Raw genomic sequence first — 25,166 nt, 5'->3', positions numbered from 1 at the left:
CGAAATAACACCCTTTAAGGCCAAAGGCCTTAACCAAAAAGAAGAAGTTCGACCTTGATCGAACGACAATGGGTTACTATTTCGATAAATTCGAAATAACACCCTTTAAGGCCAAGGGCCTTCGCCAAAAAGAAGAAGTTCGACCTCGATTGAACGACGACGGATTACTATTTCGATAAATTCGAAATAACACCCTTTAAGGCCAAGGGCCTTTGCTAGAAAGAATAGTTCGGCCTCGATCGAACGACGACGGGTTACTATTTCGATAAGTTAGAAATAACACCCTTTAAGGCCAAGGGCCTTCGCCAAAAAGAAGAAGTTCGACCTCAATCGAACGACGACGGGTTACTATTTTGATAAGTTCGAAATAACACCCTTTAAGGCCAAGGGCCTTCGCCAAAAAAGAAGAGTTCGACCTTGATCGAACGACGACGGGTTACTATATCGATAAGTTCGAAATAACACCCTTTAAGGCCAAGGGCCTTCGCCAAAAAGAAGATGTTCGGCCTCAATCAAACGATGACGGATTACTATTTCGATAAGTTCAAAATAACACCCTTTAAGGCAAGGTCCTTCTCCAAAAAGAAGAGTTCGACCTCGATCGAACGACGAAGAGTTACTATTTCAATAAGTTCAAAATAACACCCTTTAAGGCCAAGGTCCTTCGCCAAAAAGAAGAAGTTCGACCTCGATCGAACGACGACGGGTTACTATTTCGATAAGTTTGAAATAACTCCCTTTAAGGCCAAGGGCCTTCGCCAAAAAGAAGAAGTTCGACCTCGATCGAACGACGACGGATTACTATTTTGATAAGTTCGAAATAACACCCTTTAAGACCAAGGGCCTTCTCCGGAAAGACGAGTTCGACCTCGATCGAACGACGATGGATTACTATTTCGATAAGTTCAAAATAACACCCTTTAAGGCCAAGGGCCTTCGCCAAAAAGAAAAGTTCGACCACGATTGAATGATGACAGGATACTATTTCGATAAGTTTGAAATAACACCCTTTAAGGCCAAGGGCCTTTGCCAGAAAGAAGAGTTCGACCTCATTGAACGACGATGGGTTACTATTTCGATAAGTTTGAAATAACACCTTTTAAGGCCAAGGGCCTTCGCCAAAAAGAAGAGTTCGACCTCGATCGAACGACGACGGGTTACTATTTCGATAAGTTTGAAATAACACCCTTTAAGGCCAAGGGCCTTCGCCAAAAAGAAGAAGTTTGACCTCGATCGAACGACGACGGGTTACTATTTCGATAAGTTTGAAATAACACCCTTTAAGGCCAAGGTCCTTCACCAAAAAAGAAGAGTTCGACCTCGATCAAACAAAGACGGGTTACTATTTCGATAAGTTTGAAATAACACCCTTTAAGGCCAAGGGCTTTCACCAAAAAAAAAAAGAAGTTCGACCTCGATCAAACGAAGACGGGTTACTATTTCGGCAAATATCCTTCAAGGCCATAAGCCATCGCCAATGAGAAAGTGCAAAATATTCCTCAGGCCAAGAATCATCAGAGAGTGCAAAAGATCGGGACTCGCCGTGCGGGAATCTATCTCGCGTCGAAGTCACACAAAACAAAAGCGAGAGTAGAATACAAGACAAATAACAACGAAAAATTGTCCTTTATACAAAGTCTCCGCGCAAATTGTCGCGGACTACATAAGACCCAAGTCAACAGTCTAAAATAAAAAAACAACAACAAAGGGAAAAAAGAATAAAGGAACAATGACAATCGACTACGAACGAAAAATTGGGAAGAAAACAACAAACGGAAAATAGATCAATATCACTATCCCCCTACTCTGCATCATCATCGCCACCCTCTTCACTGCCATCTCTGGGAAGTTCTCTTTCGGCGTCCTCGCCCCCATTAGCTTCTGACGTCGCTGCATCATACCCGCAATTGACGCGAGCCTCCTGCACTTTCACTCACGCCTCTTCATATGCAGCCTCAGTCACAGTGCTCGCCTCCCAAAAACTCTTATATATATTCCGCTGGGCTTCGGTATAAACCAAAGCTCGTGCATGTGGCGGGGAACGACGGTGGAGGAAAATTCAATCTAAGCCAACAGTCGCCCATTTTCTACCTCTAGTGCTGCGACCCGATCACCAAGAACCGATGCCTCTTGATCAATCTCGCTAATGCGCTCCTCATGCCTTGCCTCCATAAGGGTAGTCATCGCTCTCTCCGACTCCTACTCGGACTGGAGGACGCAGATGGTGTTCTCTTGGGTCGTCGCTCTCGCCGAAGCCGCGGACCAATCACTCTCGATGCTCTCTAACCCAGCAACCTTGTTCTCCAGCTAAGTCAATTTCACCATCTATTCCGCGCTCAGCGCCTCGACCTTAATCAAGTTCTGATCCATCTCCGACTGTATTAACCTCAATTTCTCCTGGAGATGCTCGTACTCTGCGGTGACCCCCTTTCCCAACTCAAGCTCCTCATCCATTATTCAAAGTTGCTCCTCAAGCACACTTCTGCTATGGATAGCCTGCATCAATTCTTGGTCCCTTTTCTCCAACTCCTCACCAGAGCTCGATTACCGTGGTTTGCCTTCAGCCGCTCATACATCTCGTGACACTTGTTGCGGTAGCGATGATATTTCTCCAACATCTTCAAGAAAACCTTGGCCCGAATGTTGGCCCTAAGAATGCTTTCCACTTCTACCATATACGTCTGAAAAATATAAAGACGGGTTAGAATCGTATTATCAAGAAAGGCGAGGGAAAAGCGAAAGTAAGCGTAACATACCCTTAAGCCCATAGCGGCCACCTCATCCATCAAATCAACATCAGGAACGGACCGAAAGGCTACATTCTTGGCTATGGAGCATAACATGTTGAACTGTGGCATCAGATCCTCCATGTCCCCTAAGAGGTTGGTATCCAAAGGGATCTCAAGGATACCGGCCGAGCCTCTCGTACGAACCACCGAGTGAGTAAGGCCCTCCTCAAACATCCTAACATCATCAGGGTCAAGGTCCGATTCGGATTCGTAATCGTCGACCACCACGCCTTTTCCTCTTTTAGCAGCTGAAGAGGAAGCACGACCAATTGCAGAGGATGAGGGTACGTCCGAAACTACAACGGCGGCCCCATAAGCCTGACCTTCCGCCACGATAGGTTGCTGACCACCGACAATGGTGGGAATCTCTGATTGAGCTGAGGCAACGGCTGGTTCCGTCCCTACGGGGGGGTCCACGACAACCCCCTCTCCAAATCCTGTCGTAGGAGAGTCGTCTAGATAAATCACTGTTGGGGGCGCAGTCTCAAACTCCACTCGCCGTCTTTTCGATGGCCCCTCTTCTTACTCAGAAGACGAAGATTCACCTATTGGGTGAGCGACACGGGTTGGAATTTCGACCTGAGAAGCAGCCATCGCAGAAGTAACCACGACCGTAGACTCAACTGAAGCAGCCCTCGACAAAGGTCGGGCGGTGGGTACCGCGATAGGGCGAGTAGATGAGGTCGGCTTCCAGAAAGCCAACGGAGGATCCCTCACTCTCTCTGACACCAATGAACAACACGTGAGGAATTAAATACAAAGGGGGAAAAGAGAAAAACGGCGAATGGAAACGACATCTTACTAGAAAAAGGCCTGCGCCCATATTTGTCATAAAAGGCCACCCACGTGCGGACCCCCGCCGTATGAGGGAGAATAGCGCTCACCCACTCACGGATATTTTCGACAGGTGGAGGCGGAAATTTCTCAGCTGCAAAGACATAACAGGGTTTAGTACTGTAACAAAAATAGTCGGATATATCTCCGACTAAAAGCATGAGACTTACGTGCAAAGTTCCATTTCTCAGGGAACCCCGTCGGATCCGCCACAATGTGCTCAGTCCGCACATAAAAATAATTCTCATAAAAACGGCGGTTGGTCATGTCGTCCATTTTCACCACCAGAGTCTTCGACCCCCGAGGACGCATGTGAAGCATCGTGTCGTGGATAAGTTGAGGGCGAAGATACTAAGCAGATTGTCCAAAATGATCTCATGACCGGCGAGTTCCGCAAACTTGAGCAACATAATGAACAACTTATACAGGTACAACGAAAGTTGGGCAGGGCATACCTCATAAAAACGGCAGAAGTCTACCATCAGGAGAGGGAGAGGAAGCATGTATCCAATAAGGAAGGGGTAGGCGTAAAATACGCAGTACCCAGGACGGTCAGAATGAATAATGTCGGTCCCTACCGCCGGTCGCATGCTGACGTAGCCGGGGATCCCCCACCTGGTTTTCAACTCTGCAATGTCTGCTTCTCTCGGAACAGAAGGGACAGGCTCCGGCTCTGCCCCGACGCGACTGCTAAAGTCAGTCAATTCTCTCCCAAGGCGAGGCAAAATCTCAACTATCGACGGGACCTCCTCGTCTTCCACCCCATCTACACCTCCGGTGGCCTGAGCAGCACTTTTCGGTGCAAAAACTGTGGCAGGGAGATCGGTGCGAGAGGAATCACCAGCCATTTTGTCCAGATGATGCGGCAAAAAGACGACGGAAAGAAAGGATGGAGATTCTCAGTTAATTAAGAGCAAACGAAAACTTGGAGTGTCATAAAGAAAATATATTTACAGAATTCTCTCGAGTAAAAGGTAAATAAGTGTATCAATCGAGTGATAAGCTACATCTATTTATAAGAGACATAAATCCCCCGAGCACGAAACCCAAGAGTCACTAATCGAATCTGATAGAGCATGAAATGTTTCAGTTCCCCAGGAACGTGTGTCATAATAGCGGTAACCACAAAATATCGCTTTGATACCAAACGATGTTTCGGTTCCGAAACCGCCGCAACGGTTCATGGGTATCAAAAGAACGTCGCCACCCCGCCTAAAACCCAAGTAATGTAACTAAGGAATGAGAAGTCAGAAGTCAGATTTTGCTCGAATTCGTAGGAATCATGATCCGTCTGCCGAGCCCGACAGAAGATGACCCTGACAGATAGAGGAACTAACTGTATTGGTCAAAATCTGACCGTCACGGCCGAACTGACCAACGTCCCGCCTAAGTGACCAGACAGTGAAAGATAACATAGCCCACTCTACATCCCTCTCCCGACATCCGTCGAGTTGGAAAGAGCAGTGCCTAAAAGGACAACCAATACACACTGGAGGCGAGAGAGCGTCGGAACAAGTAAAAGGCAAGGGTGCCTTGACTATATATAGTAAGGGAAAACCTTCGATTGGAGGAGTGGAGGAGGTTCCTCCCCCTTCCCCCCTCCCCCCTTCTCTCTCTCCCAGGCTCTCTTCTTGCAATCTTGATAAGAAAGAAGTAATCTACAGAAGAACATGTAAAGTTATCCCCCCATCGATCGATGGGAGTCACAATGTTGAATTTCAATAAGATCGTTTATATCATTTTCGTCCTATATATAACCCATACTATTAGCTCTTTGATCTGGAATTTATTATGTCTGACTAAGATTTACCCCTTCATCTTCTTTGATTGATTTGTTCAAATAGGTTTCGATATCTTTTGAGTCAAGCACTATCACCTTACCTAGTACTTACTTTGCCGTTATCACTTACTCATACTTATATATACACACTCTTTTTCCTTCATTTTTAGTTGACATAATTAGAGGTTTCGAGTGTGGTAGGAGCTTTTTCCCTTTTACACTTTTTGAGATGGGAGTTTTTTCCTTTTATATCTTATTCAAAGCGAATCCAAATTAGTCGTATCAGACATCGAATGAAAAACAAACAAAAAAAATTCCATTGAATATTAACACCTTTTATATTTAAAATAATTTAATTTTAACCTTATCATATTTTCTTTAGTAATATACTTTTTTTTTGTTTTTCTACATAGTATGTCTAGAGAAGGGGAAGGGGATAAATGAGAATTGAACTCACATGTACTACATGAGATTATGTTGCTTGGACTCTGCAAAAATATCGTCGAGCTTTGTGTCGGATCCTCCAAAAATAACATATTTTTGGAGGATTCGATACGGATGCAACAATATTTTTGGAAAGTCAGCACTACATGGGCATGAAAGACTTCTGCTGATACTTTCGAGTTATAAGCCTTGATAATAATAATATACTTTTATATATAAAAATAATATGAAATGTTAAAGATCACAAATTTTACGAATATATTTTTTTGTTTTAAAATTTATGTTCAGTCAAAAATTATTAAATAGGGTAACAGATAGAGTAAATAGTGAATGTGGTTATAATGCGTGTAGTTATTCAGGCAAAACTTAATGTGCACAACGTGCTACGAAATTGGACTGGAGCAGTGGGGTCTCAACCCATTCAATTCACATTGCTTCTCTTTCTTTTAATACTGGGTCCCTCTAATTATTACTTTTTCCCCTCCAGTTCACCAATTTACTTATTGTGAATGGGAGGGAGTACTAATCTCTTTCTTCTTTTCTTTTATTGGTTGATTCCAAACATTTTAGTATCTAACAACATCACCCTTACATCCACTTCGAATATACTATTTTGTTCTTCAAAAAGATAAGATTGATACAATGTATAAGTCTCAAAATCTAATACTCCATTATCACTTTTTAATTCCTTGAGATTAGTTTTGCTCTATTATTAACATCTCTTGTGTATAGATTAATGATGACTCTAAGAGAATATAGTAAAGTTTAGTTGCAGTATAGAACACATTATAGAGATACAAGTGTTTAATAAAGGATTAAACATGATTAATGAATAAGCTGTGGCACATTGACCTAGTGCACAAGTAGGCCCACACAGACAGCTTTCCCCTTACCTACCCCAAACTTGTTTAGTATTCTATGTCTCAAATTATTTTGGTGTTTTTATTTGCACACCTCTTAAAAAAATATTAAATAAAAAATATTTTTTATTATTCTATCTTTATTTATATCTTAAGATATAATATATCTTCATTCAATACTTACTCATAAATAGGGGTATTTGTAGTCTTCAAGAACAATTAATATTAAGGGTAGAATAAAAAGAAAAAAAAATATAATTGATTTACTCTTGATAAATAGTTTGAGATAATAACTTGAGAAGGATGGAGTAGTATTTCCTCTGTCTCAAATGTTTTCCTTTTTAATTTTTTATTTTTAGTGAAATAGTTTATAATTACATTACTTTTTATGGTTTATTATAAATTAGAAATATTGGAAGTCATTTTTATTTTAAAAATTTTATATCCAAAATCAAATAACATAAACATAAAATATAAAAGAACCCCCTCCCCCCTAATTAAACTGATTATTGAGGACTTAAAGTTTTTATTATTATTATTATTGGCTCTAACAACCCACCAAAAAAAATATCTTTTTACAAAAATAGTCTCCTCTTTTCTCCTCATTTTTTGTACCTTTGTCCAAGATTTCAGATTTTTCTCTCTCATTGTTATTCTCCCTGTACTATATGATTAAATCCAACTCCCTCCATTTCCTATTCTTACAATATAAATCGAGAACCTTGAACAAAATCTCTCTTTTATTTTGGATAAGTAATTCCTTAAGTCTTTCTTGAAAAAAGATCCAAACTTTATGCCATTTGCCATACTTTAATGGTGTCTTCAACTTAGATTCTAATATTCCTGAATCTCCATCTGTAGTTCTTGTCCTTATTCTGTAAAAAAGTCTTCTGTTTATGTTCATCAGCTCCTATTTACTGGATCTGCTTCCTCTATCAGAATAAAGATATAAAATGGGTATCTGTTTGAGCAAAACAAAACCAGCAGAATCCAAGTCCAATGGGCACAATAGATCAGGAGGAGGTAGTGGTGGACACCATCAAACTCAAATTCAGTATACAAAATCTCCAGGTCCAGAATCTCAATTGCCTATGAGACCATCAGCAAGTCCAAAACCAGTTTTCAAACAAGAAACCATTTTGGGGAAACCATTTGAGGATGTTAAAGCACACTATACATTAGGAAAAGAATTGGGTAGAGGTCAATTTGGAGTTACATTTCTTTGTACTGAAATAGCAACTGGTCATCAATATGCTTGCAAGTCAATATCAAAGAAGAAACTTGTTACAAAATCTGATAAGGAAGATATGAGGAGAGAGATTCAGATTATGCAGCATTTGAGTGGACAGCCAAATATTGTTGAATTTAAAGGTGCTTACGAGGATAAGAATTCAGTGTGTTTAGTGATGGAGTTGTGCGGTGGTGGAGAGCTGTTTGATAGGATTATTGCAAAGGGGCATTATACTGAAAGAGCTGCTGCTTCAATGTGTAGAGCTATTGTTAATGTTGTCCATGTTTGCCATTTTATGGGTGTGATGCACCGCGACCTTAAGCCCGAGAACTTTTTGTTGACAGATAAGAGTGAAAATGCTGCTTTGAAAGCAACTGATTTTGGGCTGTCCATGTTCATTCAAGAAGGTAATTCTGATGTATGTTGTCATTTGTTTAATATAGCAACTTTTGGATGAGTTTCTTTTATGGTAATCCTAGTGTTCGTACCTACATACGAAAAGTTTATGTATTTATGTAGGCTAAGATCCTGATTGTTAAGTTTAGCATAGGACTTTATCAGATTAGAATCAGGCGATGTTCACATCATTAACATGCTAATCGAATTGTCTGTGCCAAAAAGACCTCAGTTTTTGCTGTAAAAGAAATTGCAACAAAATCTGTTACCAATTCAGCATGATAAAGGATTTTAATTTCCCTTTAAACTTGGTTCCTAGAATTTGTTATTCATGTCTCGACTCTGTTCAAGTCGGCATGTAAATTTATTTATATTCTGTACCCTGGTTTGACTCTCCTCCCTCTTGCTTAGGAAGTTCATATTGTTTTAGGCCTATTTGAACTTTTATGAACCAAACTTTCCATTTTACAAAATTTGCTAATCTTATAAGATGATCGCCCATTACTTAAATTGGGATAATCTCCTTCTCTTTGTACAACTTTCTGTTACTCTGTTTGGGCTGTAATCAAATAATGAAATTCCTTGCAGGTAAGGTGTACAAGGATATAGTTGGGAGTGCTTACTATGTTGCCCCTGAAGTCTTACGAAAGAGTTATGGCAAGGAAATAGATGTTTGGAGTGCAGGTGTTATGTTGTATATACTACTTAGTGGTGTGCCTCCCTTTTGGGCAGGTAAAGTCAAATGCTCCCTTCTGAATATTATCTAGGCCTTCCTGTATTTATTGGTTTCTGTATTCTACAATGCAGAAACGGAGAGGGGTATATTTGATGCCATATTAAAAGAAGACATTGACTTTGAAAGTCAACCTTGGCCCTCTATAACAAGTAGTGCCAAGGACCTGGTCCGGAAGATGCTCACCAAAGACCCAAAGAAACGCATTTCTGCTGCTCAAGTTCTTGGTACGCGTAAAATAACCCATTGACTTTAATAATGGTAATGGTTAAGCATTGAGTAGCATGGTTATCCACTATTGTGTTTCTAACGAATCCTCAAAGGATGGAATTTTAGCTTCTATGCATGGTGATATTGCATAGATCTTATTGTGTTTGACTTTGTCGTTACAGCTTACTGATCGTATCACTTCATAATTAACTCTTTCTTGATAACCAAATATGTTTTTGAATAGTGTTATCAAAATCCATTGCTAACGGTGTCGATGCAAAGCAATGGGTTGTTGGCTTATGGCTGAAGCAATATTCTTGTCATTCTTATACTGCACTTAGGAGAACCTTTCTTCTGTTTGTCAAACAATATCATATGTGTGACAACTAATAAAAATATCCATACCACTATCATTTGATTTCAAATCTTTTCTATCATTTGGAACTGTTCCCCTTTGCTTTGCCTTTGATCTTCGATTCTATCATTATTTTATGGATAAGACTTCAAAATGTCAGTGGTTCCTATTTTATACTTTAACTCGACTGTTGCAGCAGAGACAAGCTTTTTTGCTATTCTAGTTAAGTATTAGAACTGACATTAACTTAGACCATGTGTATATGATTTATATGAATGTCATACTCATTGCCTAACCAAGCTTTTGATGTGGCTGGTTGATAGAGCATCCTTGGCTCAAGGTAGGCGGAGTGGCATCAGATAAACCATTAGACAATGCTGTTCTCTCAAGAATGAAGCAATTCAGAGCTATGAACAAACTCAAGAAACTTGCTTTGAAGGTAAGCTTAAACTTTCTCAACTTTGACTTCTTTTCTAATTCAATACGACAATTATGCACCAATCCTAAGCTAGTTGGGGTTGACTACATACATCCTCCATTTGACCCATTTCATTCCTTCACTCTAATTCAATGCTAGGAGAAAAAAGGAGTACAGGCATAATTTCAAACTTACCTCCTGTTTGTTTTATTTGCCTAAAGAAGAGGAAAGAAGAAATAAGATCGAGGAAAACGACTTTCCTTTTGGCCCAATTATTTTTAGATGAATAAGAGACAGAAGCTTACAACTTCCCTTTCTAGTTACGTCAGACAGAAGAAGTAAATTTTGTTCCTTCAGTTTATCCTTATTATCATTTACTCTTCCTGCCCTTTGTTTCGAGCAAATAATATTTAGAACATGATTATAATACGAGTGTAAGCCATGTTGTGAATCATTTTCTTTGGAGGTAAATATAGTGTGTTGGTGTTCTTCTAGATATAAATCTGTGATCATATTTCAGAAATGATGGAATTTAGCACTCTTTTTACTTTTGCCTTGATTAGTTTTATTCTCCTTGTGAATTCTTTTGTCTATGTAAATTATTATTTATTGATATGACTGTAAAAGGTTCCCGGGTTCAAAATATACAAGAGTAGAAAATCTAATTCAAGAATATGATTCTTTACGAAAAGCATCCAAAAATCAATACTGAGTGGCATATCATATGTACTCGTTCTTGTGAATTCATTTCTAAGAGTATCCTCCTTTACCCTAAAACTAGCTCATTGTTGATTGAAATGGTTTTGGGATCAGGTCATTGCTGAAAATATGTCAGCAGAAGAAATTCAGGGGCTCAAATCGATGTTCCATAATATTGACACTGATAATAGCGGCACTATCACATATGAAGAATTGAAGAGCGGATTGGCTCGACTTGGATCAAAGCTCACCGAGGCTGAAGTTAAGCAATTGATGGAAGCTGTAAGACACAATTCCTCAAGACACATTAGCTGTTTCCTTCCTTCACTTTGTTGTTCAACTTTTGTACCATGAAATAACTAATGTCTTGTGCACTTCAGGCCGATGTGGATGGAAATGGCTCTATTGACTATATAGAGTTCATCACTGCCACCATGCATAAACACAGACTAGAAAGAGAGGAAAATCTGTACAAAGCATTTCAGTATTTTGATAAAGATGGCAGTGGGTTAGTCCATTCTGCAAGTCTAGTTTATATACAGCAGCGCATGATAAAACCTGTGGAATTATTAAATCGGTTGAGTTTCTTTTGTATAATGCAGGTTCATAACAAGAGATGAACTTGAAACGGCTATGGAAGAGCATGGAGTAGGCGATGCAGCCAGTATAAGGGAAATAATATCTGAAGTAGACGCTGATAACGTAAGTTTTGTTACTGTTATTCAATCCAAAACAGTCAAACCTGCCTTAACGCATGCTAATTCTGTCACATTTACAGGATGGAAGAATCAATTATGAGGAATTTTGTACGATGATGAGAAGTGGAGCTAAACAGCCAGGCAAGCTCTTCTAATTACACGAGACACGAGTCGTCTAGTCGTGAAATTTTGAAAATTTGCACCATGGACTGTTGCACTGCCCATAGGACAGACATCAGTGCATGACCAACCTTAACTAGGTGGGATTTTAACGTTTTCCAAACCTGTATATTGTTGATTCCTCCTTTCTAATATCTTTATTATCTCTGAGGTTCTTTTTCTCCTTTTTGTATAAACCGTGTTGATTGGACTGCTCAGTACTCAGTAGTTGCAAGTTATTTTCTATTTCACAAATGAGATTGTCCTAGAGGTTGGGGTGTTACAATATATGCAAAGCATTTCAAATTGAAGTGTGAATAAGAAATAAGCTAAAATTGGAAGGTAGCAGGTATTCAGTGAAATAGTTGAGTTTGTCGGAAGCTAGTCTAGACAAAACCGTTAGAAAAAATAAAATAAAAAACTACAATGGACACGAACACTGATCTCTTGTTATTCTTTTTCCTTCGTTTGTGAAAGAAAAATCTCTTCGCAACTGTAAGCTCAGCAAATTTATACAGGTGGTCTAGTAATCATATTACGAAGAGTCGTCACGAGGGTAAAAGCTAAATTGCACACAACGAAGCCACATGATCATAAGGGTAGTTAACTGACCACCCTTCGTTGAAAAATTGAACTGTATACATAGGTAAAATATTATGTTTTAGAGGTATATAACACATATTGAATACCCTTTATGGGGAAATTTTTTCACTGCTTTCAAATTTGGACACCCTTGCAAAAATTCCTAGTTTCGCCACTGACTGCACATGTTGGTTTGATTTATGCCATGTGTATTACTTAACTATAGAAAATTAATACATATTTTTACCTTATTAAATTATGTAACGGTGAGTGGACACAGTTTGGTGTAAACATTAGATGTCTGTAAAAAAAAATCCAATACAAAAATGACCTATTTCGGCAACAGCTCTCCATTTCTTAGATCAACTATTTTAGCGTTTTCTTCAACCAATTTATCACCTTCTTGTTAATTGTTCAAGGTAAAGGTCCAAGCTTAGCTTCTGCAGCCATGGAGGTCGATGTAGAGAAAGAGAGAGAGAACAATCTAGAAGACAGAGAAACAGAAAATGGGAAATGAAACCTTGATTATTATTAACATATGTAAAGAGTATATATACACAACTTAACTAATTAACTAAAACTTAATGTAACAAATCACTTTGCAACAAACTAGCCACTTTACATAATTAGGCAATAATTTCAATACCCCCCTCAAGTTGGTGGTGTGGAAAACACTGTCAACTTGTGCAAAGCTGCTGAATGCTTGACCCTGTCAGGGCCTTTATTAGAACATCTGCAAGTTGGTCTGTAGTCCCCACATGGTAGCAATGAAATCAATCCCTCATGTAGCTTGCTTCTCAAAAAATGGCAGTCAACTTCTATATGTTTGGTTCTCTCATGGAATACAGAATTCTTGGCTATGTGCATTGCAGACTAACTATCACAGAACACTGCAATAGGCTTGGGAAAAGGTGTTGTGAGTTCTTCAAACAATCTACTGAGCCACACCAGTTCTCTCACTACCTTTCTTAAGGCTATGTATTTTGCTTCTGCAGAGGAGAGGGAGTTAGTATCCTGGTTCTTGGACTTCCAACTAACTGGACTGCTCCCCATCAACACAAGGCAATCACTCATAAATTTTCTAGAATCTGGGCATGCTGCCCAATCTGAGTCACAATATGCTCTGATTGTGTAGTCTTGATCCTTAGACAAGAATATGCCTAAGTTGGGGTCTCCCTTCAAGTATCTAAGCAGATGGAAAGCTGCTTTTAAGTGAGGCTCTCTAGGGTCATCCATGAACTGGCTTAAGTGTTGCACACTATAAGCTATATATAGTCTAGTATTGGTGAGGAAATTGAACTTTCCTATCAATTTTCTGTAGTAAGTGGGGTCTGGCAACCTTTTTCCTTCCTTAGCTTTAAGTTTCACAGTGGGGTCCAATGGAGAATTGAAGCTGTTGTGATCCATGCATTAGTATTCCTTCAACAGATCAAGAGTAAACTTCCTCTAGGAAATTATTACACCACTTTGTAGAGGGAGGTCCTAAGAAGTAATGTAGCCTCCTCAGATCCTTTATTTTAAAGCTATTGTTCAAGAATGTTTTTAACTATGTGATCTCTACAGTGTCAATTCCTGTAACTACAATATCATCAACATGCATTATTGTTGATACCCAATTTTTTCCTCATATTATATATATATGGGTTTTTCTAACCTACTACATAGTTGTAGTAGGTTAGCATTGTATACAACTTTACTTTTCCTTAAATACCCCTAGCTAAAAACATTGTCATCATTTAATACCAAGGACCTTTTTGTCATTCCCCACAAGAAAAACAAAAACCCTCCTCCTTCACTATCAAAAAGGGCCTCTTTTGTTCTTCGCCATCATCAACTTTATCCTTTCTAAAATTCTCTACCGGCAAATTTCACTACTTATTTCTTATTTTCGGTCATTGTTCATTTTTATTTCTTTCTTCGGTGACTCTTCCTTTTCAGTAAGCAATTGTAATCATTTTTCTTTTCCATTACTTATTCTTAAAATAAATAAAAATGAGAAAGATTCAAGACATGTCACGACCCAGATTTTTTTTGTCACGACCCGGATTTCCCACACTCGGGAGTCGTGATGGCGCCTACTAATGAGAGCTAGGCAAGCCAGCCCTTAACTACCTTTTTTATTAACAATTTTTTTTTTCAATTACCAGCGATAACATGAAAACAACGGAATTAAATAAATAAGCGAAAGTCAACAATTTTTATAACTCAAGACTACGTCCCTTACAACTTTCAAAACCTCAATACCCAAAACCTAGTGTCACAGTGTCACAGACTGTCTAAGAGTCACTACAAACAAGGCCTGAAGAAAATACAATAAACTGTTTCTGAACGAAAGAAAATGAAACAGGGAATAGAGATAGAGGGAGATGTCGGGGCTCGCGAACGCCTGCAGGTTTACCTTAGGTCTCCGGGTGGACTGAAGGAAGCCCTCCAACTACTGTCCGTAAGCTGCTCTGGGATTTGCACACAGTGCAGAGTTTAGTATCAGCACAACCGACCCTATGTGCTAGTAAGTGTCTAACCTAACCTCGGCGAAGTAGTGACGAGGCTAGGACCATACTATCAAATAAACCTGTGCAATTTAAATATATACAGCGGAAAGGAAAATGCAGAAATAACCAGTAAATGTGGGAAGGGGAAACATGTTGTGGGGGAAATAACAGTTCCGAATAGAAAACATCAAGTAAGGAAAGTAAAAACATAACTAGAATATCATCAAGAATCAGAAATCAACAATTTGCACGGCATCACCCTTCGTGCTTTTACTCTCGTTCTCACCAAATCAATCATATAATAACAACGTGCACGGCATCACCTTTCGTGCTTTTACTCCCGTCCTCACCAAACAATATTTTATAACAAAAGTGTACACGACATCACCCTTCGTGCTTTTACTCTCTTTCCTCACCATATAGTCAATGATAATCGGTATGGAATGGTACATCGTATGGCACGACATCACCCTTCGTGCTTTACACTCTTTCCTCACCATAGCAAACAATGCACGGCATCACCCTTCGTGCTTTAACGCTCTTCCTCACCTAAACAACAATCACAAACAAAGGGGCAAGGGAGTAAACAAATAACAATATAAATCCCGGAAAAGGGAACATAATTAAACAGTTAAATCCCGGCAAGGGAACAATATCAATAATCTCATCATCCCGGCAAGGGAGATAATCAACAAAGCAACAAACATCCCGGCAAGGGAACAATTTAATAACTTTTTCTCTTTCTTTCATTTTTACTTCATAACTCACTTTACCATTTGAGCCAATGCTCCAAAAGGTTCAATTATCTCATATACTTTCACACTTTGTAATATAACTCGAGCCAATGCTCCTCGAAGTTCAAAGGTCATAATTTCTTTCACAAGCTTTTCACAACATAAAGAAATCATCACTAAGGCATGAAAGACACAACATAAAGACTCACGGTCATGCTAGACACCAACGTATAGATACTCGGCACCATGCCTATACGTCGTACTAAACAATTATCACATAGCAAATAGGACTCAACTCCTAATCCCTCAAGTTAAGGTTAGACCAAACACTTACCTCAAACTTCCACGGCTAATTCAATCCTCAATTACCGCTTTTCCTCTCGAATTCGTCTCCAAATCAATTGTATCTACACACAAATGACTTCATAACATCAATAAATGCTAAAATTTTCGAATCCAATGCCTAATTATAGCTTCCCAAGTATTCTTCCCAAAATCCCAAAATCGACCCCGGGCCCACTTGGTCAAAACACTAGGTTCGAACAAAAATCTGATAACCCATTCATCTACGAGCCCGAATATATAATTATTTCCAGAATTCGACCCCAAAACGAGGTCTAAATTACAATTAATTAAAAAGCCCTAACTCTACCCAATTCCCTAATTTCTACCTTTAATTACATATTTTAGGCCTAGAAATTCAATAGATGTTGATGAAAATGGAAGGAAATAAGTTAAAGATTACTAACCCAAGAGTTTATGGTGAAAAGATGCTTCAAAAGTCGCCCTAGAACTTTGGAGAAGAAAGAGTTTGTGAAATTTTGGTGAAATCCCGTAATGGTTTCTGTTTTGAGACTTTAAAATAACTGGGCAAAATCCTTCTTCGCGTTCACGATAAGCTCAACGTGTTTGCGATGAGTCAGGTCTGAAGAACTTCGCGTTCGGGACACTGGTCTCGCGTTCGCGATGCTTTAGCACCTCGAGCCCTCGCGTTCGCGGGCCAGTGGCCGCGTTCGCGTAGAACAAACTGGTGGCCCCTCTCCTAAACCCTACACGTTCGCGAGTGGAAGGACGCGTTCGCGAAGGGTCCCCCCTGAGCTTCGCGTTCTCGTCTCAACCTCCGCGTTCGCGAAGAAGAAACTGGGTACCTGGGATCTTTGCCTTATGCGTTCGCGAGTGCGACCATACGAACGCGAAGAACAAAATCCCTGGGCACAACAACAGAAAATCTGCAACACTTCTAAAGCCAAAAACCATTCTGAAACACCTCCAAAAACACTCTCGAGCCCTCGGGGCTCCTAACCAAACACATGCACTAAATCAACAACATCGTACGAACTTATCTGTGCGATCAAATCGCCTAAATAACCTCAAAATCAATGAATCAAACCTCAAAATCAAGAATTTTTCCTCAAACTTCATCAAGTTTCCAATTTAGAAATTTAAGTCCGAAACACGTGAAACGACGTCCGATTTCAACCAAATTTTATAGGAAGAACTTAAAACATATATAAGACCTGTACCAGGCGCCGGAACTAAAATACAGGCCCGATACCATCATTTTCTAATCAGATTTCATTTCCAATTTCCTTAAACATTTTCAAAAAAGAATTTTACTTAAAAATTCATTTCTCGGGCTTGGGACCTCGGTATTCGATTCCGGACATATGCCCACGTCACATATTTTCCTACGGACCCTCCGGGACCGTCAAATAACGGGTTCGGGTCCGTTTGCCCAAAATGTTGACCAAAGTCAAACTTATTCATTTTAACATCAAAACTTAGCATTTTTCACAAAATTTCATGTTTAAGCTTTCCGGCTACACGCCCGGACTGCGCACGCAAATCGAGGCGACTCTAAATGAGGTTTTAAGGCCTCGGAAGCACAGAATGGATAAGAAAACAGGTGATAACCCCTTTGGGTTGTCACAAGACATTTCTAACACAATATTTTCGCCCCATGTAAATTGATCCTATCATTGGAGTAATGGTTTGATTTTGAATTGATTTTAATTTTTCCAGTCTTTTATACTCTATATAAAGCTTGACAAAAATATAAGCCATTCACACAAATATAAAGGCAGAAGATTTCATTATTTAACTTGTGGAAACTATCAAGAGAGGAAGAGTTGGATAAAAAACAATATTATAAGAAAAAAAAGACTCCAGTTTGCTCTTGGCAGAGACTATGGAGAGCAAAAGGTGAGAGAGAAAGGAGGAAACCAAATTGGGTAGAATGACAAAATTATTCATCTGACTTATGCAATGATAATATGTTGTTAGGGGTATTTAAGAAAAAGTAAAGTTGTATACAATGCTAACCTACTACAACTATGTAGTAGGTTAGAAATCCCTATATATATATATATATATATATATATATATATATATATATATATATATATATACACTTTCAAAATAGTGCATATGCATCATTATTTCGTTTATTAGCATATACAAGTATTTTTCATAACTTTCCATAATTTTTAAAGACTTTAAATCAATTTATTTTCGTATATTATTATATAAATATTCAGTAATAATTTTTATGATGATTTAATCATCTAAACTTATCATTTATACTAACATGATGTTTTAAATATTTTTTAGTACATTTTTTATAATTATATTTGCATTTTAGGGCTAACTGCATATTTTGCAATAATAGTCCATGTTAATGTATAATTACATTATTTATGCAGAAAATGACTTTTTATATTTTTTATAATATTAAGTAATTATTTTAATCGTTTTAGTGCACAAATGATATTGCTATTATTTATTAATTACTTTTATAAATTATTTATTTATTTATTAAACATTGGGTTTTTAAATACTAGCCTAAATTCTACCTATTCTCGGACCAACCTCAGCCCAATTACCTAATACACTAGCCCAAAATATCCCAGCCCAAGATAAATTAACCCAACCCATGACCCGGTCGGTACCCATTTCTTAAACCCGTCCTAGTCTCATTTTAAAATCTTGGTTGTTGATCTCTAAGATCAACGACCCACCTTACACCATCCCTTTTAATTATACCCAAAACCCCCTAACCCTAAATCATTTCTCACCGCTCGCCTCCCTTGAATCCTCTCATCTCTTATCTCTCAAATCCTAGCCGTCTTCCCCCAAAATCCCTCTCCTAATCCCACCTAACATGGGATACCATGGCCGTTTCTTGCCATATGTGACCTCTCCATTGTACTGGGTCCTTCTCTATACTTCTTGCCTAAACATGGAAAGCAGATCTTGTAAGAATCGAACCAAAATCGGTTTATATCCTTGACTTTTCTGATTATTTTGTCTATGTTCATCATCCGCTCTTTGTAAGTACGAATATTTCTGTATCTCTTGTTGATTCTTACTTACCCTAAATTAGAGCTTTCAGATATCTTTTAATCGAACCAAAAATGGGATCGATTCTCTGATTTTAAGCGTTATTATGTCTATGTTCGTCCTATATTCTACTGTGTGACCAAATTTTGTTACATTTTTATCAATATTTACTTTCCCTAAAAAAATTAGAGTTTACCTATTTTTCCCTAAATTCGATTTTATTGATTCAGCATGCTATGGTTTCCTTATTTATGTTTGATTTTATAGTTTTTTCTTGTTTACTTATTTAATTTCTACTACTATATAAACCCCTCCCCATTCCCCTTTAAGACAAGACTGGAATCATTAAAAGATTTACTAAAAACTGAAGTTACTACTATTTGTTCTCTAATACTCTTGTTCTACATTCTGGTTCTTGGCCGGCTGAAAGCCAAGGCCAGAAAATTCTGGGCTCTTGGTACTGTAGACTTTATTCTTTCTTGTTTTTTGCTTAACTGGTGAGTTACTGAACCTTTGCAATTTCGTTCCTATGTATCTGCTACTTGCATATGTTTTTCACTTCTGAAGTTCATAGCTTAATGTGTTGTTGGGTTACTCTTGTGTGCAATTCTATTTGCTTTACCTCAGTTTTAGGTCTTTTTAACATTTGACTTCATAATTTTGTTAGTTTGAAACATGCCTAAGCCTAATTCGAGTAGTCGAGATTCTCTTAATTTCGTTTAGCCAATGTGTTTTGAACTACTGCTGCATGTGACCTTTGCACTTTTTAGCATCTCTTTGGTGTTTAATTCTTCTTAAGGTTGTCCACTCTGTTATTCGAATATGCTCCATTTGCATAATTTGAACTTTCTTCGGTTAATTGGTCTAGTAGGTCAGACCTGAATGCTTACACTTACTGTATGACATAAGTTTATCTTCCCCTTTCTGTTCTAAACCTCTATAATGGCAATCTTGCATAGGTAGTATGTTTTAATTCTGTGCCAAGGTCCCATTCTGTCAACCATGACTAGTTCTCAGTTAACATACCCCTCGGCATGTTTTGGATCACTTGATTCACCAGTATGTTGTCATAATTTGTGATTCCCTACTATGTCTAAATAATGTTTTGCTGCCTGATGTGAAGTTAACACGGCTATCTTATGACACTGGGACATATACTTAACATAATTTGAACATTTTCCTTATTATGAGTCTATGTATACCAATCTTGCAAACCTGTTTGTTAATGTATGACTACTTATGCACTAGGTGTTGAACTTGCTTTTTCTGATTTTTTGCTAAGTCTGTTCTTAGAACTTAGAGCATGTTTGATTATTTGCTCTAAGTGATCAACTTGACTATGTTATGTCCCTCAGTTGTTGTCCATTCTCCCTCATCATCACTCATGTTGTTCTTAACTCCTTATTCTTAGCCTGCGGAAAGTCAAGGCTATCAAGGCTCTTGCTACTAACTTCTCTAGTGTGAGCACTGCTTGGGGTCCAATTGAGACCCTTGTGAACTATGACACACTAGAACTTGGTCCCATGTCTATCCCTGAATCTCCTCTATTAACTCCCTAGTGTGAGCACTTTCCTGGGTTCTTGAAGCCCTTGGGAACTCTAACACACTAGGGTCTAAGGTTCCTTGCCACTTTGTCTTAATTGCTCAATTATGTCCCATTTTCACTTACTGAATAAGACAATGGGCTTGTGATATGACTAATTTTTTCTGAATCTTTGATGGCTACTGGTTTTTGGCTATGAAGACTATCTTCTGGGCTGTTGTGAACTATGTGGATTTGAAATTGAAGGCTTGGCCTGGCCAGGTATACTTCGGGCATGTCTTAGGCCCATTATAGTTATTTTTGTAACTTTGTAATTTATTGGGTCTGTAATAATTATGTAATAACAATTGGGGTATTAGTAAAATTGGAAAACTAGGCTTATTTTAATATTGCATGAAATGGGTAGAAATCCTGCCTATAGGTATTCCATTTGCTCGAACATGCTCTGCTACTGTGTGTGCTAGATAACCTGCCTATAGGTGTTTAACTCGTTTGATATATTCTGCCTCTACGTGTTTATTAGAAATCATGCCTATATGAAATAAAATGATCAATCTTTCAATTGCAGCATGTTCACATAGACACCATGCCTATAGGATTACATTGATCCACAAATACATGCTCTTTACAATTCACGTAGATATCATGCCTATAGGAACATAATTAGATTAGATGTCATTTATGTTATTCTCATTATATTTGTCACCTGCCTAGGAAGCATGCCTATGAGGATAAAAATATTATAAAATCAAGTATAATTGTCAATTGCTAGAAATCCTATCTATAGGGTGTTCTATTAATGTTGCTAACCTTATGTCTTCAAACAACTCTACTACATAATCAGACAATGACTACATATCATGTTTATAAGACCTGTAATATCCTAATACGTCAAAATTATAGTGTTACCTTTATAATGCTGGAATCCAGAATAACTTAGCAATCATGTCTATAGGATCAATAACTTCTAACTTGTAGTCTCAATAATCCGCATGTAATATCAGATTCCCTAAATTGTGCACCTGTTCAGAAATCACGTCTATAAGATTAGACCTTACATCTGAAACTGCTGCATGTTTGAATTCCAAGGTCACATAGAAATAATGTCTATGGGGCTTAATGGCTTTAACTTGTCTCAATTCTGAATTCTGAAAACTCCTAATTTGCATATGCGTTTGTGTGCGTTTGTTGTCTAAGTATGGAGGCTAACTTGAGACCTTATTTGCTTATACATGAAATTTCAACTTATTTTGTATGTCGCCTAGTTTTCTCATTTTGAGCAACCTAAGTTAAGTCTAGAACCATCCAAGATAGAGGTCCAAATGCCTCCTAGACCATAGGCATGAGACGAGTAGTGCACGCATAAGGCACAGTTTAGAATCAACTAGTGCACATTAGGTAACAACTTAAAGATAGTAATCGGGTAGTAGGAGATAATAGTCTGTACACGCTGAATAATAGGAGTAATACCCCATCTCGAGGGGAGCTACAAAGTATTATTTATGTTGCACGGAGTGATCCTTTAGGCTAAAAAATTTAAGACCCCCCATCTTGTCTTTAAAATCAATTATTTGTGTTTCATAGTGAACTTCTTAAGTTTTTGTGCTCTCTCTTCGTTTATTTGATTACATAGACTAATTCATATAATTCGAGTTCAGCCGGGACCCACAATTGTAGACCTCGAATAGTGCCTAACACTTTCTCTTTGAGGTAATTTCGAGCCTTTACCCGATCTTTGGTGATGCAAACTAGTCAAATAGAGTTATTTGCAAATAGATGCCCTAATGCACCTTAAACCCGTTAGGTGGTGCCTCTCTCTTTTAACATCTTCTTTAAAAGAGTTGTCGCGTCGAAACCCGATTTTGCGAGAAAAAAGGGGCGCGACAACTGCTATGTAAACAGAAGAGTGCTCAGTTTTCTTGTAAAATAAAGAGTAGTCACACATTGAATGTGCGTAACCCCTTGAGCATAAAGCTTCAGTTAGTTTAGCATATCATTGCATGCTTGCCTGTTTCAGGCCATAGAGAGATTTGTTGAGTTTGTAAACCAAACCTGTGTTGTCAACTGCTAAGCCCTGTGGGACCTCCGTGTACACCTCCTCATTCACATCCCCATGTAGGAATGCATTATTTACATCTAATTGTGATATGTACCACCCTTTTCATAGCTATAGCTATTAGAGATCTCAAAGTTGTCATTTTGACTACTGGGGAGAATGTTTCTGCGTAATCAATTCGAGCCTGTTGGGTATATCCCTTTACAACCAACCTAGCTTTGAGTCTTTCTATACTACCATCTGCTTTATGTTTTATTTTATATACCCACTTACATCCTATGGCTTTCTTCCCAGCAGGTAAGGGAACTAATCCCAAGTGTGGTTGGCATGTAATGCTTCAAACTCTTGGTTCATAGGTGTTTGCCAGGTAGGATTCATAGTTGCCTCCTCATAAGATGAGGGTTCACTGTCACTCCAGATATCCCTCACAAGACTTTGACTCTCAGAATTCAAGACATTAGAGGTTATATAGTGGTTGTTAGAGAACATTGCATTAAGAGAGAAAAGTGCAGTAGAACTACTGTGAGCAACAGATGGTGATGGTCTTAGTATAGAGAGTGAGTGTAGGTAGTCTTGTAAATATGCAAGTGTCTTATGTGGTCTTTGTGATTTCCTTAAGGAAATAGGTGTGTTGACAAGCTGATGGGCTATTGGTGATGAAGTGTGGCTTGAAGGTTGAGGTGTTTCAGATTGTGGCAAATGGCTGGAAGGACTCTCAGAACTAGTGTTGGACTCAAAGTGTTGGGATTGTCCATGTGTAACACTGGTTCCATTATCACTATCATAATCAAGTTCAGTGCCTTTTTGAATATAATCAATGAGTGGAACAAAATTAAGAATAGAAGGAAATAAAGTGTTGTCAGGTGATATAGCAAAAGAAAACACATTCTCAATGAAGACAACATCCCTAGAAACATATATCTTCTTAGTGGCAAGACTTAAGACCTTGTACCCTTTGACACCATAGGGATAACCAATGAATATGTCTCGGGATGTTCTAGGTTCAAATTTGTCTCTACGCACTTTTGGTACAGAAAGATAACATAGGCATCCAAAACTTCTCATGTGAGAGTATGTTGGCTTTTTCTATGAACTAGTTCAAATGGAGATTTAGGATGACTATGGGAAGAGGGTAATTTATTTATGATGTAGGTTGCACACAAGATGCATTCACCCCAGTATCTTACAGGTAATTTTGATTGGAATAGGAGTGCCCTGGCAGTTTCCAAGAGATATTTGTGTTTTCTTTCTACTATTCTATTCTGTTGAGGTGTGTAAGGGCAGGTCTTTTGGTGAATGATGCCTTTGGATTGGGAAAACATATTTGCCTCTATACTGGTGAACTCTGAGCCATTGTCAGATCTGATTGTTTTGACTTTTGTATTAAACTGGGTTTCAACCATAGAGATGAATGTTTTTATGACTTGTAATGCATTGCTTTTGAATGAGAGAAGGTTAGTCCAAGTGGACCTACTGTAATCATCCACCAGTGTAAGAAAGTATTTATAGTTATCATGGTTTGTCACATTGTAAGGTCCCCATATATTTATGTGTAGTACTTGGAAGATTTTTGTGGAAAATTTTGTTTTATCCCTGCCTGGCCATTGGACAAATGGAATAAAGAAAGGGTTGCTTTGGAGGAAAGAGATGGGGATAGAGGTAATCCCTCTCATTTTGACAAAGGGTACATGTCCAAGTCTATTATGCCACAGAACATTTACATCATTATTAGATGATAAACAAGAATTCAAACTAAGATTTTTATTACTCAAACATAGAATATTTACATGTGGATGAAGATATATACACTTATTTGTGGACAATGAACTATGTACATATGAATCAATATGACAGTGTGAGTTGTGTGTGTGGTGAGCCTTATTGCCAAGGCAATAAAGTGAATTGCTAACAGCAGAACCTGAATACTTGCTTCTCAGACATTTTGGGCAGAGAAGGTATAGCCCATCACAAGCCTTACCAATCTCTGGAGGCCTCTTCATTGAAGAGGCCTGCAGAATACAAAGATTGTTAGTGAAGGCTACTATACTTCTGTTAACACTGGTTAGACCATGAATAGAAATTAGATTGTATTTGAAAGAAGGTACAAACATTACTTTATGTAAAGTTATATCAGGAACAATTGTTACACTACCAATTTCTGTTACTTTCATTTTATATCCATTTGGTAGGACAACTAGGAGTGGATAGGGTAGTGTTATGACATTGGTTAGTAGGGACTTATTGAAGGTCATATGATTTGATGCCCCTGAGTCTAAAATCCAGGAATCGGTCTTGTTTTTGAGACATTAACACGATAATTTACCAAAATATATAGAGGAAGTACAGACTATTATACCTGCAAAGTTTACAGCCCCATTGATAAGATTGGTGGTAGCTGCATTCTCTCCTCTATTTCCAGTTTGAAAGTGTTGGAGCAGAGTCAGGATCTGTCCATAGTGCTCCTTTGGCAGGTTGATGTTCTGGTCTTCATTCAAATCGTTTTGTTCTTCTTCCTTGTTAGGTAACATGTCAGAAGACCGATTTCCATGTACATTAGCCACTATTCTCTTTCCTGTGTTAAAGTTATGGTTGCGATTGAGTCCCTGATTCTGGTTGAAATGTTGGTTTGGATTATGATTTTGATTGCGAGGGTGTCCAGAATTTGCAGGCTAACTATGTAGTTTGAAGCATTTATCCTTAGTATGCCATGGCTTTCTGCAGTAATCACATATAGGTCTTCCCTTTCCTTATCCACCATAGTTGTTGTTGTTAGGTGAATAGTTGGTCCTATAAGTGTTGGGCCTAGAACTGGCA

General features: G+C 38.4%; 2 protein-coding genes across 2 annotated transcripts; one reads left to right on the top strand and one right to left on the bottom strand.

The window, feature by feature from the left end:
- The first annotated feature begins 7,318 nt into the window (after positions 1–7,318).
- Positions 7,319–11,861, top strand: LOC107799491 (calcium-dependent protein kinase 2). Its single transcript, XM_016622616.2, has 8 exons — positions 7,319–8,345; positions 8,923–9,066; positions 9,142–9,294; positions 9,956–10,071; positions 10,864–11,031; positions 11,130–11,257; positions 11,352–11,451; positions 11,528–11,861. The coding sequence occupies exons 1-8, from the start codon at positions 7,661–7,663 to the stop codon at positions 11,600–11,602; spliced, it is 1,569 nt and encodes a 522-aa protein (XP_016478102.1). The 5' UTR covers positions 7,319–7,660; the 3' UTR covers positions 11,603–11,861.
- A 10,797-nt stretch (positions 11,862–22,658) lies between these two features.
- LOC142163388 (uncharacterized) lies at positions 22,659–23,417 on the bottom strand. The gene has a single exon (XM_075220670.1). It carries the CDS (start codon positions 23,415–23,417, stop codon positions 22,659–22,661), a length of 759 nt encoding a protein of 252 aa, XP_075076771.1.
- Between the last annotated feature and the right edge of the window lie 1,749 nt (positions 23,418–25,166).

Source organism: Nicotiana tabacum, chromosome 8 (genome assembly GCF_000715075.1).
Source record: "Nicotiana tabacum cultivar K326 chromosome 8, ASM71507v2, whole genome shotgun sequence".
NCBI lineage: Eukaryota > Viridiplantae > Streptophyta > Magnoliopsida > Solanales > Solanaceae > Nicotiana > Nicotiana tabacum.
This window is presented reverse-complemented; position numbering and strand designations above follow the sequence as displayed.

Coding starts and splice junctions, on each gene's coding strand:
- LOC107799491 (XM_016622616.2), top strand. CDS start 7,661: ATGGGTATCTGTTTGAGCAAAACAAAACCAGCAGAATCCAAGTCCAAT. Junction 8,346..8,922: donor GTCCATGTTCATTCAAGAAG/GTAATTCTGATG, acceptor AATTCCTTGCAG/GTAAGGTGTACAAGGATATA. Junction 9,067..9,141: donor TGTGCCTCCCTTTTGGGCAG/GTAAAGTCAAAT, acceptor TCTACAATGCAG/AAACGGAGAGGGGTATATTT.
- LOC142163388 (XM_075220670.1), bottom strand. CDS start 23,417: ATGAGAAGTTTTGGATGCCTATGTTATCTTTCTGTACCAAAAGTGCGT.